This window comes from Engystomops pustulosus, chromosome 4, assembly GCF_040894005.1.
Source record: "Engystomops pustulosus chromosome 4, aEngPut4.maternal, whole genome shotgun sequence".
In the NCBI taxonomy this organism is placed as follows: domain Eukaryota; kingdom Metazoa; phylum Chordata; class Amphibia; order Anura; family Leptodactylidae; genus Engystomops; species Engystomops pustulosus.
Window position 1 is genome coordinate 216,898,824 of NC_092414.1, and position 19,053 is coordinate 216,917,876.

The 19,053-nt window shown below is 57.0% G+C and overlaps 1 protein-coding gene across 6 annotated transcripts in view; it reads right to left on the reverse strand.

Annotated features, from left to right (window-relative positions):
• MINK1 (misshapen like kinase 1) overlaps positions 1 to 19,053 on the reverse strand; it is a 61,113-nt gene that overhangs the window by 9,570 nt on the left and 32,490 nt on the right. The window contains exons 7-21 of one of the 6 annotated variants that reach the window (XM_072149953.1): positions 18,842 to 18,972; positions 18,685 to 18,739; positions 15,911 to 15,989; positions 15,522 to 15,697; positions 15,333 to 15,402; positions 14,913 to 15,117; positions 14,687 to 14,794; positions 13,675 to 13,761; positions 10,516 to 10,704; positions 10,304 to 10,435; positions 9,538 to 9,786; positions 3,679 to 3,764; positions 3,488 to 3,597; positions 1,421 to 1,509; positions 397 to 420 (exon numbers count right to left, since the gene is read on the reverse strand). In XM_072149953.1, coding sequence (XP_072006054.1) covers positions 397 to 420; positions 1,421 to 1,509; positions 3,488 to 3,597; positions 3,679 to 3,764; positions 9,538 to 9,786; positions 10,304 to 10,435; positions 10,516 to 10,704; positions 13,675 to 13,761; positions 14,687 to 14,794; positions 14,913 to 15,117; positions 15,333 to 15,402; positions 15,522 to 15,697; positions 15,911 to 15,989; positions 18,685 to 18,739; positions 18,842 to 18,972 — 1,790 coding nt within the window. The remainder of the gene's footprint in view (positions 1 to 396; positions 421 to 1,420; positions 1,510 to 3,487; positions 3,598 to 3,678; positions 3,765 to 9,537; positions 9,787 to 10,303; positions 10,436 to 10,515; positions 10,705 to 13,674; positions 13,762 to 14,686; positions 14,795 to 14,912; positions 15,118 to 15,332; positions 15,403 to 15,521; positions 15,698 to 15,910; positions 15,990 to 18,684; positions 18,740 to 18,841; positions 18,973 to 19,053) is intronic. The other 5 variants (XM_072149955.1, XM_072149957.1, XM_072149954.1 and 2 more) reach the window with 5 other exon arrangements.

A 19,053-nucleotide genomic window follows, 5' to 3' on the forward strand; every position in this document is an offset into this window, starting at 1 on the left:
TAGTACACTGTTATATATACACAAAGACCAGGCAATGTACCGCCATATAGTACACCGTTATATATACACAAAGACCGGGCAATGTACCGCTATATAGTACACTATTATATATACACAAAGACCAGGTAATGTACCGCTATATAGTACACTATTATATATACACAAAGACCAGGTAATGTACCGCCATATAGTACACTATTATATATACACAAAGACCAGGTAATGTACCGCCATATAGTACACTATTATATATACACAAACACCAGGTATATATATATACACACAAAGACCGGGTAACACACACACACAGACAGCTGGTAATGTACCGCCATACACTGCACTGTGACATGCACACACACATGCAGATTACACTGCGATAGGTCACATGACACTAACCTCTCCAATCGCTCTTTTATAACTCTGACAGCAGTAGAGAAAAAAGAAAGGTTATTGTACAACGTCTGCACCTCCAGTACCCAGCATAGGCCCCGCCCCCTCCTCAGAACCAAGTGTAGGCCCCACCCTGCCCAGGACCTAGTGTAGGCCCCGCCCCCTCCTCAGGACCAAGTGTAGGCCCCACCCTGCCCTGGACCCAGCATAGGCCCCACCCTGCCCAGGACCTAGTGTAGGCCCCGCCCCTTCCTCAGGACCAAGTGTAGGCCCCACCCTGCCCTGGACCCAGCATAGGCCCTGCCCCCCCCTGGACCCAGCGTAGGCCCTGCCCCCCCCGGGACCCAGCGTAGGCCCTGCACCCCCCGGGACACAGCGTAGGCCCTGCACCCCCCGGGACACAGCGTAGGCCCTGCACCCCCCGGGACACAGCGTAGGCCCTGCACCCCCCGGGACACAGCGTAGGCCCTGCACCCCCCGGGACACAGCGTAGGCCCTGCACCCCCCGGGACACAGCGTAGGCCCTGCACCCCCCGGGACACAGCGTAGGCCCTGCACCCCCCGGGACACAGCGTAGGCCCTGCACCCCCCGGGACACAGCGTAGGCCCTGCACCCCCCGGGACACAGCGTAGGCCCTGCACCCCCCGGGACACAGCGTAGGCCCTGCACCCCCCGGGACACAGCGTAGGCCCTGCACCCCCCGGGACACAGCGTAGGCCCTGCACCCCCCGGGACACAGCGTAGGCCCTGCACCCCCCGGGACACAGCGTAGGCCCTGCACCCCCCGGGACACAGCGTAGGCCCTGCACCCCCCGGGACACAGCGTAGGCCCTGCACCCCCTGGGACCCAGCGTAGGCCCTGCACCCCCCGGGACCCAGCGTAGGCCCGGCACCCCCCCCCCCCCCCCAGGACCCAGCGTAGGCCCAGCACCCCCCCCCCCCCCCCCCCAGGACCCAGCGTAGGCCCGGCACCCCCCCCCCCCGTAGGCCCTGCACTTGGTGCAGTAACAAGGAATGGTTTATACTCACAGCAGGACGCCCCGGCCTGGACCGATGTTCATCCCCTGGGGTTTTAATGCCTGGGGGACTGATGGACGACTCATCCAGCTTGTGGGGGGCTACAGAAGATACAGATACATGTTAGTGACAGGACCTCCAGCTGCCCCTGGTCATGTGGTTCCAGACTGCTCCAATCATCAGTTTGCGGGGGGTTATGCACAGGGCAGGTCGGGGGTCATTACCTATACGGTTCCTCTCCAGTGATCCGGCCTGGGGGAGGTTGGGGTGAGGAGTCTGCGGGGGGCTATAGCTCTCTATGAGGACAGGTCGGGGGTCATTACCTATACGGTTCCTCTCCAGTGATCCGGCCTGGGGGAGGTTGGGGTGAGGAGTCTGCGGGGGGGCTATAGCGCTCTATGAGGACAGGTCGGGGGTCATTACCTATACGGTTCCTCTCCAGTGATCCGGCCTGGGGGAGGAGTCTGCGGGGGGCTATAGCGCTCTATGAGGACAGGTCGGGGGTCATTACCTATACGGTTCCCCTCCAGTGATCCGGCCTGGGGGAGGTGTCTGCGGGGGGGCTATAGTGCTCTATGAGGACAGGTCGGGGGTCATTACCTATATGGTTCCTCTCCAGTGATCCGGCCTGGGGGAGGTTGGGGTGAGGAGTCTGCGGGGGGGCTATAGTGCTCTATGAGGACAGGTCGGGGGTCATTACCTATACGGTTCCTCTCCAGTGATCCGGCCTGGGGGAGGTTGGGGGAGGAGTCTGCGGGAGGCTATAGCTCTCTATGAGGACAGGTCGGGGGTCATTACCTATACGGTTCCTCTCCAGTGATCCGGCCTGGGGGAGGTTGGGTGAGGAGTCTGCGGGGGGCTATAGCGCTCTATGAGGACAGGTCGGGGGTCATTACCTATACGGTTCCTCTCCAGTGATCCGGCCTGGGGGAGGTTGGGGTGAGGAGTCTGCGGGGGGGCTATAGCTCTCTATGAGGACAGGTCGGGGGTCATTACCTATACGGTTCCTCTCCAGTGATCCGGCCTGGGGGAGGTTGGGGTGAGGAGTCTGTGGGGGGCTATAGCTCTCTATGAGGACAGGTCGGGGGTCATTACCTATACGGTTCCTCTCCAGTGATCCGGCCTGGGGGAGGTTGGGGTGAGGAGTCTGTGGGGGGGGCTATAGCTCTCTATGAGGACAGGTCGGGGGTCATTACCTATACGGTTCCTCTCCAGTGATTCGGCCTGGGGGAGGAGTCTGCGGGGGGCTATAGTGCTCTATGAGGACAGGTTGGGGGTCATTACCTATACGGTTCCTCTCCAGTGATCCGGCCTGGGGGAGGTTGGGGTGAGGAGTCTGCGGGGGGCTATAGCTCTCTATGAGGACAGGTCGGGGGTCATTACCTATATGGTTCCTCTCCAGTGATCCGGCCTGGGGGAGGTTGGGGTGAGGAGTCTGTGGGGGGGGGCTATAGCTCTCTATGAGGACAGGTCGGGGGTCATTACCTATACGGTTCCTCTCCAGTGATCCGGCCTGGGGGAGGTTGGGGTGAGGAGTCTGCGGGGGGCTATAGCTCTCTATGAGGACAGGTCGGGGGTCATTACCTATACGGTTCCTCTCCAGTGATCCGGCCTGGGGGAGGTTGGGGTGAGGAGTCTGCGGGGGGCTATAGCTCTCTATGAGGACAGGTCGGGGGTCATTACCTATACGGTTCCTCTCCAGTGATCCGGCCTGGGGGAGGTTTGGGGAGGAGTCTGTGGGGGGCTATAGCTCTCTATGAGGACAGGTCGGGGGTCATTACCTATACGGTTCCTCTCCAGTGATCCGGCCTGGGGGAGGTTGGGGGAGGAGTCTGCGGGGGGGGCTATAGCTCTCTATGAGGACAGGTCGGGGGTCATTACCTATACGGTTCCTCTCCAGTGATCCGGCCTGGGGGAGGTTGGGGTGAGGAGTCTGCGGGGGGCTATAGCTCTCTATGAGGACAGGTCGGGGGTCATTACCTATACGGTTCCTCTCCAGTGATCCGGCCTGGGGGAGGTTGGGGTGAGGAGTCTGCGGGGGGCTATAGCTCTCTATGAGGACAGGTCGGGGGTCATTACCTATACGGTTCCTCTCCAGTGATCCGGCCTGGGGGAGGTTGGGGTGAGGTGACTGCAGCAGGGAATCTCCTCTTTCCCAGCCGCTCTCTGCCCGGCGCAGGTCGGGGTTGCTGGAAGATAAGGGTAGAGGTTATGGGGTGATGGAGGTTGGGGGGCTCCACCAATGACTCTTCAGATCGGGGGCCACTTACCTGGCTCTCACAGCCTGCACTGGTCTGCCTCCTCCCGATCCGCTTGTGTTCAGAGCAGTCGCTATGGAGGTCGTTCTTTGAGGAACCTGGAGAGGGTAGAAGAATCCCTGGAATTAGCTGCAGTCACATCCAGAGCTGCGTTCACAATCTTCCTGACGCCTGTGCTGCACGGCATTGTGGGAAATGTAGCGTAATGGGGGCTGTGTCTCCCACAATGCAACGTAGCTAAAACAGGCTGTAAAATAGTGGAAGTTGTGAACGCAGCTCCGGTAGTGACTAGAGCACAAGCTGTGAGTTAGGGGGTAAGAAACCCTTCAAAACATAGTTAACAAAGAGGATTGTGGGAAAGGAAGCCCAACAACAGATGGAAGAGTGAAGACCTGAGAAGCACAGAAGAGGAGAAGACCCCCCCCCCACAAGGGGAGAAGACCCGCCCCCAACAAGGGGAGAAGACCCGCCCCCAACAAGGGGAGAAGACCCGCCCCCACAAGGGGAGAAGACTCCCTCCCCCCCACAAGAGGAGAAGACCCCCCCCCACAAGGAGAGAAGACTCCCTCCCCCCCACAAGAGGAGAAGACTCCCTCCCCCCCACAAGAGGAGAAGACTCCCTCCCCCCCACAAGAGGAGAAGACTCCCTCCCCCCCACAAGGGGAGAAGACTCCCTCCCCCCCACAAGGGGAGAAGACTTCCTCCCCCCCACAAGGGGAGAAGACTCCCTCCCCCCCACAAGGGGAGAAGACTCCCTCCCCCCCACAAGGGGAGAAGACTCCCTCCCCCCCACAAGAGGAGAAGACTCCCTCCCCCCCACAAGGGGAGAAGACTCCCTCCCCCCCACAAGAGGAGAAGACTCCCTCCCCCCCACAAGGGGAGAAGACTCCCTCCCCCCCACAAGGGGAGAAGACTCCCTCCCCCCCACAAGAGGAGAAGACTTCCTCCCCCCCACAAGAGGAGAAGACTCCCTCCCCCCCACAAGGGGAGAAGACTCCCTCCCCCCCACAAGGGGAGAAGACTCCCTCCCCCCCACAAGGGGAGAAGACTCCCTCCCCCCCACAAGGGGAGAAGACCCACCCACAACAAGGGGAGAAGACCCGCCCACAACAAGGGGAGAAGACTCCCTCCCCCCCACAAGAGGAGAAGACTCCCTCCCCCCAACAAGGGGAGAAGACCCGCCCCCACAAGGGGAGAAGACCCGCCCCCACAAGGGGAGAAGACTCCCTCCCCCCCACAAGAGGAGAAGACCCCCCCCCACAAGGAGAGAAGACTCCCTCCCCCCCACAAGAGGAGAAGACTCCCTCCCCCCCACAAGGAGAGAAGACTCCCTCCCCCCCACAAGAGGAGAAGACTCCCTCCCCCCCACAAGAGGAGAAGACTCCCTCCCCCCCACAAGGGGAGAAGACTCCCTCCCCCCCACAAGAGGAGAAGACTCCCTCCCCCCCACAAGGGGAGAAGACCCGCCCACAACAAGGGGAGAAGACTCCCTCCCCCCCACAAGGGGAGAAGACTCCCTCCCCCCCACAAGGGGAGAAGACTCCCTCCCCCCCACAAGGGGAGAAGACCCGCCCACAACAAGGGGAGAAGACTCCCTCCCCCCCACAAGAGGAGAAGACTCCCTCCCCCCCACAAGGGGAGAAGACTCCCTCCCCCCCACAAGAGGAGAAGACTCCCTCCCCCCCACAAGGGGAGAAGACTCCCTCCCCCCCACAAGAGGAGAAGACTTCCTCCCCCCCACAAGAGGAGAAGACTTCCTCCCCCCCACAAGAGGAGAAGACTCCCTCCCCCCCACAAGAGGAGAAGACTCCCTCCCCCCCACAAGAGGAGAAGACTCCCTCCCCCCCACAAGGGGAGAAGACCCGCCCACAACAAGGGGAGAAGACCCGCCCACAACAAGGGGAGAAGACCCGCCCACAACAAGGGGAGAAGACTCCCTCCCCCCCACAAGAGGAGAAGACTCCCTCCCCCCCACAAGGGGAGAAGACCCGCCCACAACAAGGGGAGAAGACTCCCTCCCCCCCACAAGGGGAGAAGACCCCCCCCACAAGGGGAGAAGACTCCCTCCCCCCCACAAGGGGAGAAGACTCCCTCCCCCCCACAAGGGGAGAAGACTCCCTCCCCCCCACAAGGGGAGAAGACTCCCTCCCCCCCACAAGGGGAGAAGACCCGCCCACAACAAGGGGAGAAGACCCGCCCACAACAAGGGGAGAAGACTCCCTCCCCCCCACAAGAGGAGAAGACTTCCTCCCCCCCACAAGAGGAGAAGACTCCCTCCCCCCCACAAGGGGAGAAGACTCCCTCCCCCCCACAAGAGGAGAAGACTCCCTCCCCCCCACAAGGGGAGAAGACTCCCTCCCCCCCACAAGGGGAGAAGACTCCCTCCCCCCCACAAGGGGAGAAGACTCCCTCCCCCCCACAAGGGGAGAAGACTTCCTCCCCCCCACAAGAGGAGAAGACTCCCTCCCCCCACAAGGGGAGAAGACTCCCTCCCCCCCACAAGGGGAGAAGACTCCCTCCCCCCCACAAGGGGAGAAGACTCCCTCCCCCCCACAAGGGGAGAAGACTCCCTCCCCCCCACAAGGGGAGAAGACCCACCCACAACAAGGGGAGAAGACCCGCCCACAACAAGGGGAGAAGACTCCCTCCCCCCCACAAGAGGAGAAGACTCCCTCCCCCCAACAAGGGGAGAAGACCCGCCCCCACAAGGGGAGAAGACCCGCCCCCACAAGGGGAGAAGACTCCCTCCCCCCCACAAGAGGAGAAGACCCCCCCCCACAAGGAGAGAAGACTCCCTCCCCCCCACAAGAGGAGAAGACTCCCTCCCCCCCACAAGGAGAGAAGACTCCCTCCCCCCACAAGAGGAGAAGACTCCCTCCCCCCCACAAGAGGAGAAGACTCCCTCCCCCCCACAAGGGGAGAAGACTCCCTCCCCCCCACAAGAGGAGAAGACTCCCTCCCCCCCACAAGGGGAGAAGACCCGCCCACAACAAGGGGAGAAGACTCCCTCCCCCCCACAAGGGGAGAAGACTCCCTCCCCCCCACAAGAGGAGAAGACTCCCTCCCCCCCACAAGGGGAGAAGACCCGCCCACAACAAGGGGAGAAGACTCCCTCCCCCCCACAAGAGGAGAAGACTCCCTCCCCCCCACAAGGGGAGAAGACTCCCTCCCCCCCACAAGGGGAGAAGACTCCCTCCCCCCCACAAGGGGAGAAGACTCCCTCCCCCCCACAAGGGGAGAAGACTCCCTCCCCCCCACAAGGGGAGAAGACTCCCTCCCCCCCACAAGAGGAGAAGACTTCCTCCCCCCCACAAGAGGAGAAGACTCCCTCCCCCCCACAAGAGGAGAAGACTCCCTCCCCCCCACAAGGGGAGAAGACTCCCTCCCCCCACAAGGGGAGAAGACTCCCTCCCCCCCACAAGGGGAGAAGACCCGCCCACAACAAGGGGAGAAGACCCGCCCACAACAAGGGGAGAAGACCCGCCCACAACAAGGGGAGAAGACTCCCTCCCCCCCACAAGAGGAGAAGACTCCCTCCCCCCCACAAGAGGAGAAGACTCCCTCCCCCCCACAAGGGGAGAAGACTCCCTCCCCCCCACAAGGGGAGAAGACTCCCTCCCCCCCACAAGAGGAGAAGACTCCCTCCCCCCCACAAGGGGAGAAGACCCGCCCACAACAAGGGGAGAAGACCCGCCCACAACAAGGGGAGAAGACTCCCTCCCCCCCACAAGAGGAGAAGACTCCCTCCCCCCCACAAGGGGAGAAGACCCGCCCACAACAAGGGGAGAAGACTCCCTCCCCCCCACAAGGGGAGAAGACCCCCCCCACAAGGGGAGAAGACTCCCTCCCCCCCACAAGGGGAGAAGACTCCCTCCCCCCCACAAGGGGAGAAGACTCCCTCCCCCCCACAAGGGGAGAAGACTCCCTCCCCCCCACAAGGGGAGAAGACCCGCCCACAACAAGGGGAGAAGACCCGCCCACAACAAGGGGAGAAGACTCCCTCCCCCCCACAAGAGGAGAAGACTCCCTCCCCCCCACAAGGGGAGAAGACTCCCTCCCCCCCACAAGGGGAGAAGACTCCCTCCCCCCCACAAGGGGAGAAGACTCCCTCCCCCCCACAAGGGGAGAAGACTCCCTCCCCCCCACAAGAGGAGAAGACTCCCTCCCCCCCACAAGAGGAGAAGACTCCCTCCCCCCCACAAGGGGAGAAGACTCCCTCCCCCCCACAAGGGGAGAAGACTCCCTCCCCCCCACAAGAGGAGAAGACTCCCTCCCCCCCACAAGGGGAGAAGACTCCCTCCCCCCCACAAGGGGAGAAGACCCGCCCACAACAAGGGGAGAAGACTCCCTCCCCCCCACAAGAGGAGAAGACTCCCTCCCCCCCACAAGGGGAGAAGACTCCCTCCCCCCCACAAGGGGAGAAGACTCCCTCCCCCCCACAAGGGGAGAAGACTCCCTCCCCCCCACAAGAGGAGAAGACTTCCTCCCCCCCACAAGAGGAGAAGACTCCCTCCCCCCCACAAGAGGAGAAGACTCCCTCCCCCCCACAAGGGGAGAAGACTCCCTCCCCCCCACAAGGGGAGAAGACTCCCTCCCCCCCACAAGGGGAGAAGACCCGCCCACAACAAGGGGAGAAGACCCGCCCACAACAAGGGGAGAAGACTCCCTCCCCCCCACAAGAGGAGAAGACCCGCCCACAACAAGGGGAGAAGACTCCCTCCCCCCCACAAGAGGAGAAGACTCCCTCCCCCCCACAAGAGGAGAAGACTCCCTCCCCCCCACAAGGGGAGAAGACCCGCCCACAACAAGGGGAGAAGACTCCCTCCCCCCCACAAGAGGAGAAGACTCCCTCCCCCCCACAAGGGGAGAAGACTCCCTCCCCCCCACAAGGGGAGAAGACTCCCTCCCCCCCACAAGGGGAGAAGACCCGCCCACAACAAGGGGAGAAGACCCGCCCACAACAAGGGGAGAAGACTCCCTCCCCCCCACAAGGGGAGAAGACCCGCCCACAACAAGGGGAGAAGACTCCCTCCCCCCACAAGGGGAGAAGACTCCCTCCCCCCCACAAGGGGAGAAGACTCCCTCCCCCCCACAAGGGGAGAAGACCCGCCCACAACAAGGGGAGAAGACCCGCCCACAACAAGGGGAGAAGACTCCCTCCCCCCCACAAGGGGAGAAGACCCGCCCACAACAAGGGGAGAAGACTCCCTCCCCCCACAAGGGGAGAAGACTCCCTCCCCCCACAAGGGGAGAAGACCCGCCCACAACAAGGGGAGAAGACCCGCCCACAACAAGGGGAGAAGACCCGCCCCCACAAGGGGCAATGACCACCCTCACAAGGGAGTCTGCAGACCAGGAAAGTAGAGTAGCAGATAGTGACAGCAGCCATTGTTAGAAGGAGAACGCTTCCTGGTAAACACTTGTTAGTAATGGCTGCACCCGGGAAAGCTGGGTGGCAGGCAGTATAGCTGATCCTTACTAAAGGGGGTTTGGGAAAGCTGGGTGAGGTGTAACAGACGTAGCTGCTTCTAAGAAAGTCGAGTAGTCTCTATAGGAGGAATTACATTGATAATGAATTATGACGTCATCCGACAGTTCCTGAACGGCAGGTCTGACTATCCCAGAACCAATCACTACCTAACTAGTCCACTCTCCCTGTCACAGGTCCAGTAACCTCACCAGCATGTGCCGACCCAGCTTTCCCAACCCTTGAAAGAGATCACCCAGCTTTGCTAGAGAGAGATTAGATGTAGTAGATGTTAGGATGCGGACAGCAGAGACCAGCGCAGGTTAGGAAGAAAGGGTTAAACCGCAGCGATACAGAGCGCCGCGTCTCCTCCAGGCACCGCCACCACCTTCACGCCCGGTTACCTTTGGCGGAGGGGTCTCGGGCTCCATTTTCACCCAGGGGCCCTTGTCCGGCCGAGCGGAGGGGATGACGGCCGCCTCCGGGGAGGGGTCGGAGGTCTGGCGGGCCAGCTGGTTCCGGGTGGATGGAGGCATCATGGCGGATGGTGGCTGGCGGCTGATCATGGGAGCGGATGGCGGGTCCTGTAGAGAATTGGGGCGGGGGCTGGGTTTCAGGGCCACGCGCGCCTGTGCTGTGACGGTGCGGAGCGGCTGAGGGATGGACGGATGAACATGTGAATGACAAGGCTATAGGCTTCTATTGTTCTCTGTTATCAGCCCGGCTTCGGGTTACCGGATTTTTAAATCTTGATCCATGTACACCTGCCCGCAGGAGCCCGTCTGCTCCGCAGCGCCCCCTACTAGCCACATGTAGATGTGCGGACTATGCTGGTTGCATATAATCCATGTATAGGTATCAAGTACTCCAGTCACAGCCAAAGCTGTCCTCCAATGACCACATTGTCTACCACAATGCAACGCAGCAGACTGCTTACGGCATGTGGCAGCCATCAAATGCAGCTTTGAGTGTGACTGGAGTCACAGCATCTCTCTGACCTCTCATTCCCTAATACTTTACACTGCGGCACTGCTCCATGAGAGTATGGAATTGATCAATCTCCCAGGGCTTGTGTTTCCTCCTCCATGCTTTACACTGCGGCTGCTCACCGTAAGTGTAGATGAGGAATGATGGGGGAGAAGAATGGCTTCACCATGGGGTTATTGTTACCTTGTGCTCCTGGAGGTCTAGTGGTCGCTGTGATGGAGGGGTCTGGTTGGGGGTCCCGGATGACTCCACCGAGCTGAGCTTTGTGATGGAGAGCGGAGAGTTCTGCTTGTTCAGCCGGGACCGTTCCTCCACCTGCAGAGACAACGTATTACATGAGAGTCTTGTATAAGTGCGCCCCCTGGATTAGCGGATGGTGAGGGGGGTGGACGTACCTCTCGGGCCCAGGCGGGCTTTTCGCTGGGGTTCATGACGGCCCGGTTGTAGTGGTAGAGCGGCTTCTTCTCCTGCTGCTGCTGCTGTTGCTGCTGCTGCAGGGACTTGAGATAAGCGTGCTCCTGTTGGAGTTGGCGCTGTAGGCGCTCCGACTGCCGCTGCTCCTCCAGCTGCTTGCGCTTGTACTCCTGCCCAGATAAAGGCGGCTCAGCGCGTGAGCGACGCGCGGTACAGGGGGCACATACACACGGTATAGAGGAGTATTATTCTACATCAATAGGGGGCGCCGCTGGGTGTAATAATACTCAGGGTCTATACACCGGATACAAAACATGGACAGAGGAGGAGATCGCCCCCTACAGTAATAAACAGCACAGCAGTGAGGGAAGAGACGAGAGGGGCGCAGTGTGGAAATCACAGGGAAGGACGGATGCAGAACACTATCTGCCTTCTCTAGGAGCCACAATCCAGAGGGTGTAATACAGGGGGAGTCACTGAGTATCTAAGCTAAGGGGGTCACACTGGAGTACAGGGCATAGTATGGTATAATATAGCAGGTCTATGCAGGGAATGATGTTGTGGGGTATTAGAAGGTGTAAAGGCGTAGTACAGGAAACAAGTACAGGCGTTACAGTGTAATAGGGGGGTCTCTGTACAGGAATGGAGTAACAGTGTAATAGGGGGGTCTCTGTACAGGAATGGAGTAACAGTGTAATAGGGGGGTCTCTGTACAGGAATGGAGTAACGGTGTAGTACAGAAGACTAGTACAGGTGTTACTGTGCAGTACTGCAGGTTGTGTATATACAGGTTGGGGTATCCCGGTGTAGTACAGGTTGTGTATATACAGGTTGGGGTATCCCGGTGTAGTACAGGTTGTGTATATACAGGTTGGGGTATCCCGGTGTAGTACTGGTTGTGTATACAGGTTGGGGTATCCCGGTGTAGTACAGGTTGTGTATATACAGGTTGGGGTATCCCGGTGTAGTACAGGTTGTGTATATACAGGTTGGGGTATCCCGGTGTAGTACAGGTTGTGTATATACAGGTTGGGGTATCCCGGTATAGTACAGGTTGTGTGTATACAGGTTGGGGTGTACGGGGTACTACAGGTTGTGTATATACAGGTTGGGGTATCACAGTGTAGTACAGGTTGTGTATATACAGGTTGGGGTATCACGGTGTAGTACAGGTTGTGTATATACAGGTTGGGGTATCACGGTGTAGTACAGGTTGTGTATATACAGGTTGGGGTATCACGGTGTACTACAGGTTGTGTATATACAGGTTGGGGTATCACGGTGTAGTACAGGTTGTGTATATACAGGTTGGGGTATCACGGTGTAGTACAGGTTGTGTATATACAGGTTGGGGTATTACGGTGTACTACAGGTTGTGTATATACAGGTTGGGGTAACGGTGTAGTACAGGTTGTGTATATACAGGTTGGGGTATCACGGTGTACTACAGGTTGTGTATATACAGGTTGGGGTAACGGTGTAGTACAGGTTGTGTATATACAGGTTGGGTTATCACGGTGTAGTACAGGTTGTGTATATACAGGTTGGGGTATCACGGTGTAGTACAGGTTGTGTATATACAGGTTGGGGTATTACGGTGTAGTACAGGTTGTGTATATACAGGTTGGGGTATCACAGTGTAGTACAGGTCGTGTATATACAGGTTGGGGTATCACGGTGTAGTACAGGTCATGTATATACAGGTTCGGGTATCCCGGTGTAGTACAGGTTGTGTATATACAGGTTGGGGTATCCCGGTGTAGTACAGGTTGTGTGTATACAGGTTGGGGTATCACGGTGTAGTACAGGTTGTGTATATACAGGTTGGGGTATCCCGGTGTAGTACAGGTTGTGTATATACAGGTTGGGGTATCCCGGTGTAGTACAGGTTGTGTATATACAGGTTGGGGTATCACGGTGTAGTACAGGTTGTGTATATACAGGTTGGGGTATTACGGTGTAGTACAGGTTGTGTATATACAGGTTGGGGTATCCCGGTGTAGTACAGGTTGTGTATATACAGGTTGGGGTATCCCGGTGTAGTACAGGTTGTGTATATACAGGTTGGGGTATCACGGTGTACTACAGGTTGTGTATATACAGGTTGGGGTATCACGGTGTAGTACAGGTTGTGTATATACAGGTTGGGGTATCCCGGTGTAGTACAGGTTGTGTATATACAGGTTGGGGTATCACAGTGTAGTACAGGTTGTGTATATACAGGTTGGGGTATCACAGTGTAGTACAGGTTGTGTATATACAGGTTGGGGTATCCCGGTGTAGTACAGGTTGTGTATATACAGGTTGGGGTATCACAGTGTAGTACAGGTTGTGTATATACAGGTTGGGGTATCCCGGTGTAGTACAGGTTGTGTATATACAGGTTGGGGTATCACGGTGTACTACAGGTTGTGTATATACAGGTTGGGGTATCACGGTGTAGTACAGGTTGTGTATATACAGGTTGGGGTATCACAGTGTAGTACAGGTCGTGTATATACAGGTTGGGGTATCACGGTGTAGTACAGGTTGTGTATATACAGGTTGGGGTATCACGGTGTAGTACAGGTTGTGTATATACAGGTTGGGGTATCACGGTGTAGTACAGGTTGTGTATATACAGGTTGGGGCATCACGGTGTAGTACAGGTTGTGTATATACAGGTTGGGGTATCACGGTGTAGTACAGGTTGTGTATATACAGGTTGGGGTATCACGGTGTAGTACAGGTTGTGTATATACAGGTTGGGGCATCACGGTGTAGTACAGGTTGTGTATATACAGGTTGGGGTATCACGGTGTAGTACAGGTTGTGTATATACAGGTTGGGGTATTACGGTGTAGTACAGGTTGTGTATATACAGGTTGGGGTATCACGGTGTAGTACAGGTTGTGTATATACAGGTTGGGGTATTACGGTGTAGTACAGGTTGTGTATATACAGGTTGGGGTATCCCGGTGTAGTACAGGTCGTGTATATACAGGTTGGGGTATCACGGTGTAGTACAGGTTGTGTATATACAGGTTGGGGTATCACGGTGTAGTACAGGTTGTGTATATACAGGTTGGGGTATCACGGTGTAGCAGCATTGCCCCCGGGGCAGGAGAGGCTGCGCTAGAAAAGCCAGTAAGAGGATTTACCAGTAAGAGGGCCTGTTCCTGCAGAAGCTGCTGCTGGAGGATCTCTAACTGTCTCTGTTCTTCCTCTAACTTCTGTCTGATATATTCCTAGAGAAGGAGAGATGCAGAGAGAGCCAAGAGACAGCTGGGAGAGATCCAGAGAGAGCACAGGAAGGAGAGAGCACACACCAGTAACCCACAGGGAGACGGGGGGACACAGCGACAATACACAACCGGCTCTGTGACAGGGTGCAACACTGACCCGACAGGTAACCCCACAAGAACACAAGCCACATGCTAGCCCCCCAACTTACCAGCAGAAACCCCGGGTCACACATGTAGCCCATGCTGCAGCGATACCGTGTCTTCTATATGTATCCCTTGCTGCAGCGATACCCTGTCTCCTGTATGTAGCCCATGCTGCAGCGATACCGTGTCTTCTATATGTTTCCCCTGCTGCAGCGATACCCTGTCTCCTACATGTTTCCCCTGCTGCAGCGATACCCTGTCTCCTATATGTTTCCCCTGCTGCAGCGATACCCTGTCTCCTATATGTTTCCCCTGCTGCAGCGATACCCTGTCTCCTATATGTTTCCCCTGCTGCAGCGATACCCTGTCTCCTACATGTTTCCCCTGCTGCAGCGATACCCTGTCTCCTATATGTTTCCCCTGCTGCAGCGATACCCTGTCTCCTATATGTTTCCCCTGCTGCAGCGATACCCTGTCTCCTATATGTTTCCCCTGCTGCAGCGATACCCTGTCTACTATATGTTTCCCCTGCTGCAGCGATACCCTGTCTCCTATATGTTTCCCCTGCTGCAGCGATACCCTGTCTCCTACATGTATTCCCTGCTGCAGCGATACCCCGTGTCCTACATGTTTCCCCTGCTGCAGCGATACCCTGTCTCCTATATGTAGCCCCTGCTGCAGCAATACCCTGTTTCGTACATGTATTCCCTGCTGCAGCGATACCCCGTGTCCTACATGTATCCCCTGCTGCAGCTGTGGGTTGTCCGTTTCCTGATGGACTTACCTGCTCCCTCTCGGCCATCCTCCTCTCCTCCTCCCGCCGTATATCATCCCGCCGCCGCTGCTGCTCCTTCTCGTGAAGTTTCCTCTGCTCTCGCTCGCGGCGCTGTTGCTGTGATAATGAACACGGAGATGCAGACACCGTTATGACATGGACGGCTCTGTATAGAGGGGATATCTAGTCTCATGGTGTCAGGACATACTGGGAGTAGTAGTCCTGTAGCACCTACCTCCTCCACGCGCCTGCGCTCCTCCTTCTGCTCCTCGATACGTCTCTGTCGCTCGTGCAGCAGCTGCTTGATGTGCGCCTCGGAGTCGCGGTGCTGCGCTCCCATCTGCTGCTGCTTCAGGGCCTCCGAGTTGCTCTTGTTCTCCTGCTGCAGCCGCAGGAACTCGCGTCTCAGCGTGGATTCCCCCGGAACGTTCATGATGGAGCTGGGCAGACAAGACGGGGGATATTCAGGAGGTTTCGTAGTGATGAGGTCATGAACACTGTGCATGTGGCCACTGAGACGACCCCTGCTCTAGGGGTCCACTAAGGATTGGCTCAGCACACATAAGAGACTGGGACCTCAAGAGCCACAGCTGAGACCACCGGGACGTCTGGGGACCTGCATGGTCACGGTGCAGCCCTGCGGTCATGCGCTCACCTGGGCTCTCCTTCCTCCACGTGGTTCTCCTCCTCGTCCTCGCTGCCGCTGTATTCGTATTCTGTCTCATCTGTAGGACACAGAGCACATACATTACACCACACTGGAGACCAAGAGGTTCTGCAGCAGCGACTGATGGAAAGTCTGGTAGCAGCACTTTTCACAGCACACAACAGGGGGCGCACGCACCTTTCTCCACGCGCTTCTTGCGGGATCGGTCGATGTGGTCCTTGAGCTGGATCCGGACCTGCCGCTCGGTGGGCTGGTCCCGGATGAAGGGATACTTCAGGAGCTGCTCCGTGGGTGGACGGTTCATGTAGTTCTTGATCAGACAAGTGTCGATGAAGTCAATGAACTTTTTGGACCTGATGGGGGGGATAAGGAACCATGATGCAGTGTAAAGTATGACGGATGGATACATAGTTACAGTATATAGAGGGCAATGGGAAGTGGAGAGCATTAGGGCCCCATCCCCCATCGCTGTTTATTTAGCAAGGAATTAATGAGATCTGGGGATATTCCCCATGCGGCGGCTTTACGAGGCTTTGCTGCGATTAGCGGAGTAATGAGACACTTACCACTTCTTGGATTTGAGCTTCGGGGGAGGGTTCCTGGGGATGAGGAATAAGGCTCTCATCGGGTGCATGTCGCACAGCGCTGCGGAGAGACACAATATATATCGCTGATCCCATTGTACAACGTGTCCTGTGCAGTGCTAAATGTGGAAAATCTCAACCAATTGTAATAAGAGTAATCTGCAGCGTCTGAACGTGCACCTAGGGACGTGGCGACCGCAGAGACACCACAGAGCGGGTGTACGTACAACCATGAGGCAGAGTGCATGGACACCAACCAATCAGCAAGAGAGGTTGAATGTATCATCAACCAATCACCAGAGACCACTGACGACTAACCAATCACAAGAGGCCGAATGTACTGACAGCTAACCAACCACCAAAGGCAGAGTGTACTGACAACTAACCAACCACCAAAGGACGAATGTACTGACAACTAACAAACCACCAAAGGCCAAGTGTACAGACCACAGACCAACAACCCAACAGGAGCTGTCAGTGTATTACAGTCAGAGCTGGAGGCTGTACAGGCTGTCAGTGTATTACAGTCAGAGCTGGGGGCTGTACAGGCTGTCAGTGTATTACAGTCAGAGCTGGCGGCTGTACAGGCTGTCGGTGTATTACAGTCAGAGCTGGAGTCTGTACAGGCTGTCGGTGTATTACAGTCAGAGCTGGCGGCTGTACAGGCTGTCGGTGTATTACAGTCAGAGCTGGCGGCTGTACAGGCTGTCAGTGTATTACAGTCAGAGCTGGCGGCTGTACAGGCTGTCAGTGTATTACAGTCAGAGCTGGAGGCTGTACAGGCTGTCAGTGTATTACAGTCAGAGCTGGGGGCTGTACAGGCTGTCAGTGTATTACAGTCAGAGCTGGCGGCTGTACAGGCTGTCGGTGTATTACAGTCAGAGCTGGAGTCTGTACAGGCTGTCGGTGTATTACAGTCAGAGCTGGAGGCTGTACAGGCTGTCAGTGTATTACAGTCAGAGCTGGCGGCTGTACAGGCTGTCGGTGTATTACAGTCAGAGCTGGAGTCTGTACAGGCTGTCAGTGTATTACAGTCAGAGCTGGCGGCTGTACAGGCTGTCAGTGTATTACAGTCAGAGCTGGAGTCTGTACAGGCTGTCGGTGTATTACAGTCAGAGCTGGCGGCTGTACAGGCTGTCGGTGTATTACAGTCAGAGCTGGAGGCTGTACAGGCTGTCGGTGTATTACAGTCAGAGCTGGAGTATGTACAGGCTGTCGGTGTATTACAGTCAGAGCTGGAGGCTGTACAGGCAGTCAGTGTATTACAGTCAGAGCTGGAGGCTGTACAGGCAGTCAGTGTATTACAGTCAGAGCTGGAGGCTGTACAGGCTGTCAGTGGATTACAGTCAGAGCTGGGGGCTGTACAGGCTGTCAGTGTATTACAGTCAGAGCTGGGGGCTGTACAGGCTGTCAGTGTATTACAGTCAGAGCTGGCGGCTGTACAGGCTGTCAGTGTATTACAGTCAGAGCTGGCGGCTGTACAGGCTGTCAGTGTATTACAGTCAGAGCTGGGGGCTGTACAGGCTGCCAGTGTATTACAGTCAGAGCTGGGGGCTGTACAGGCTGTCAGTGTATTACAGTCAGAGCTGGGGGCTGTACAGGCTGTCAGTGTATTACAGTCAGAGCTGGGGGCTGTACAGGCTGCCAGTGTATTACAGTCAGAGCTGGGGGCTGTACAGGCTGCCAGTGTATTACAGTCAGAGCTGGGGGCTGTACAGGCTGCCAGTGTATTACAGTCAGAGCTGGGGGCTGTACAGGCTGTCAGTGTATTACAGTCAGAGCTGGGGGCTGTACAGGCTGTCAGTGTATTACAGTCAGAGCTGGGGGCTGTACAGGCTGTCAGTGTATTACAGTCAGAGCTGGGGGCTGTACAGGCTGTCAGTGTATTACAGTCAGAGCTGGCGGCTGTACAGGCTGTCAGTGTATTACAGTCAGAGCTGGGGGCTGTACAGGCTGTCAGTGTATTACAGTCAGAGCTGGCGGCTGTACAGGCTGTCGGTGTATTACAGTCAGAGCTGGAGTCTGTACAGGCTGTCAGTGTATTACAGTCAGAGCTGGAGGCTGTACAGGCTGTCAGTGTATTACTGTCAGAGCTGGAGGCTGTACAGGCTGTCAGTGTATTACAGTCAGAGCTGGCGGCTGTACAGGCTGTCGGTGTATTACAGTCAGAGCTGGAGTCTGTACAGGCTGTCGGTGTATTACAGTCAGAGCTGGAGGCTGTACAGGCTGTCAGTGAATTACAGTCAGAGCTGGCGGCTGTACAGGCTGTCAGTGTATTACAGTCAGAGCTGGCGGCTGTACAGGCTGTCGGTGTATTACAGTCAGAGCTGGCGGCTGTACAGGCTGTCAGTGTATTACAGTCAGAGCTGGCGGCTGTACAGGCTGTCAGTGTATTACAGTCAGAGCTGGCGGCTGTACAGGCTGTCGGTGTATTACAGTCAGAGCTGGCGGCTGTACAGGCTGTCAGTGTATTACAGTCAGAGCTGGGGGCTGTACAGGCTGTCAGTGTATTACAGTCAGAGCTGGCGGCTGTACAGGCTGTCGGTGTATTACAGTCAGAGCTGGCGGCTGTACAGGCCGTCAGTGTATTACAGTCAGACAGATAAATGTATCTGGCGACTGTGAAGGGCTGGACACGGGAGGAAGCACTTACTCCGCAGACACAGAGGAGAGTCTAGCACCAGCCTCCATTACCAGCACTTACTGTAAGACTGCAGCCTGGGGATTATAATGTAGTGTAATATAACATGACTCACGTGGTGCGCCCTCCGCCATCTCTATAGCCGTGATGCCCAGAGACCAGATGTCGCTCTACAGAGAGAGAGTAGAGGAAAGGGTTAACAGTAGATACCAGGGGCTCTGACCGTCCCTCCACAAGCCACCTCCCGGGGTGACCTTATACCCTGCTCTTACCCTATAGTCATACGTGGCATCCGGGTTCTCGTCACAGGCGATGACCTCAGGTGCCATCCAGTAGGGCGTCCCAATAAACGTGTTTCTCCTCCCAACTGTCCGATCCAGCTGGGCGCTAACTCCAAAGTCAACTGAGACAAGGAGGAGAGACCAGGGTAAGTATCAGAGCCATCAGATGAGGAGGATGTGGCCACTCCCCTCTGACTAGTCAC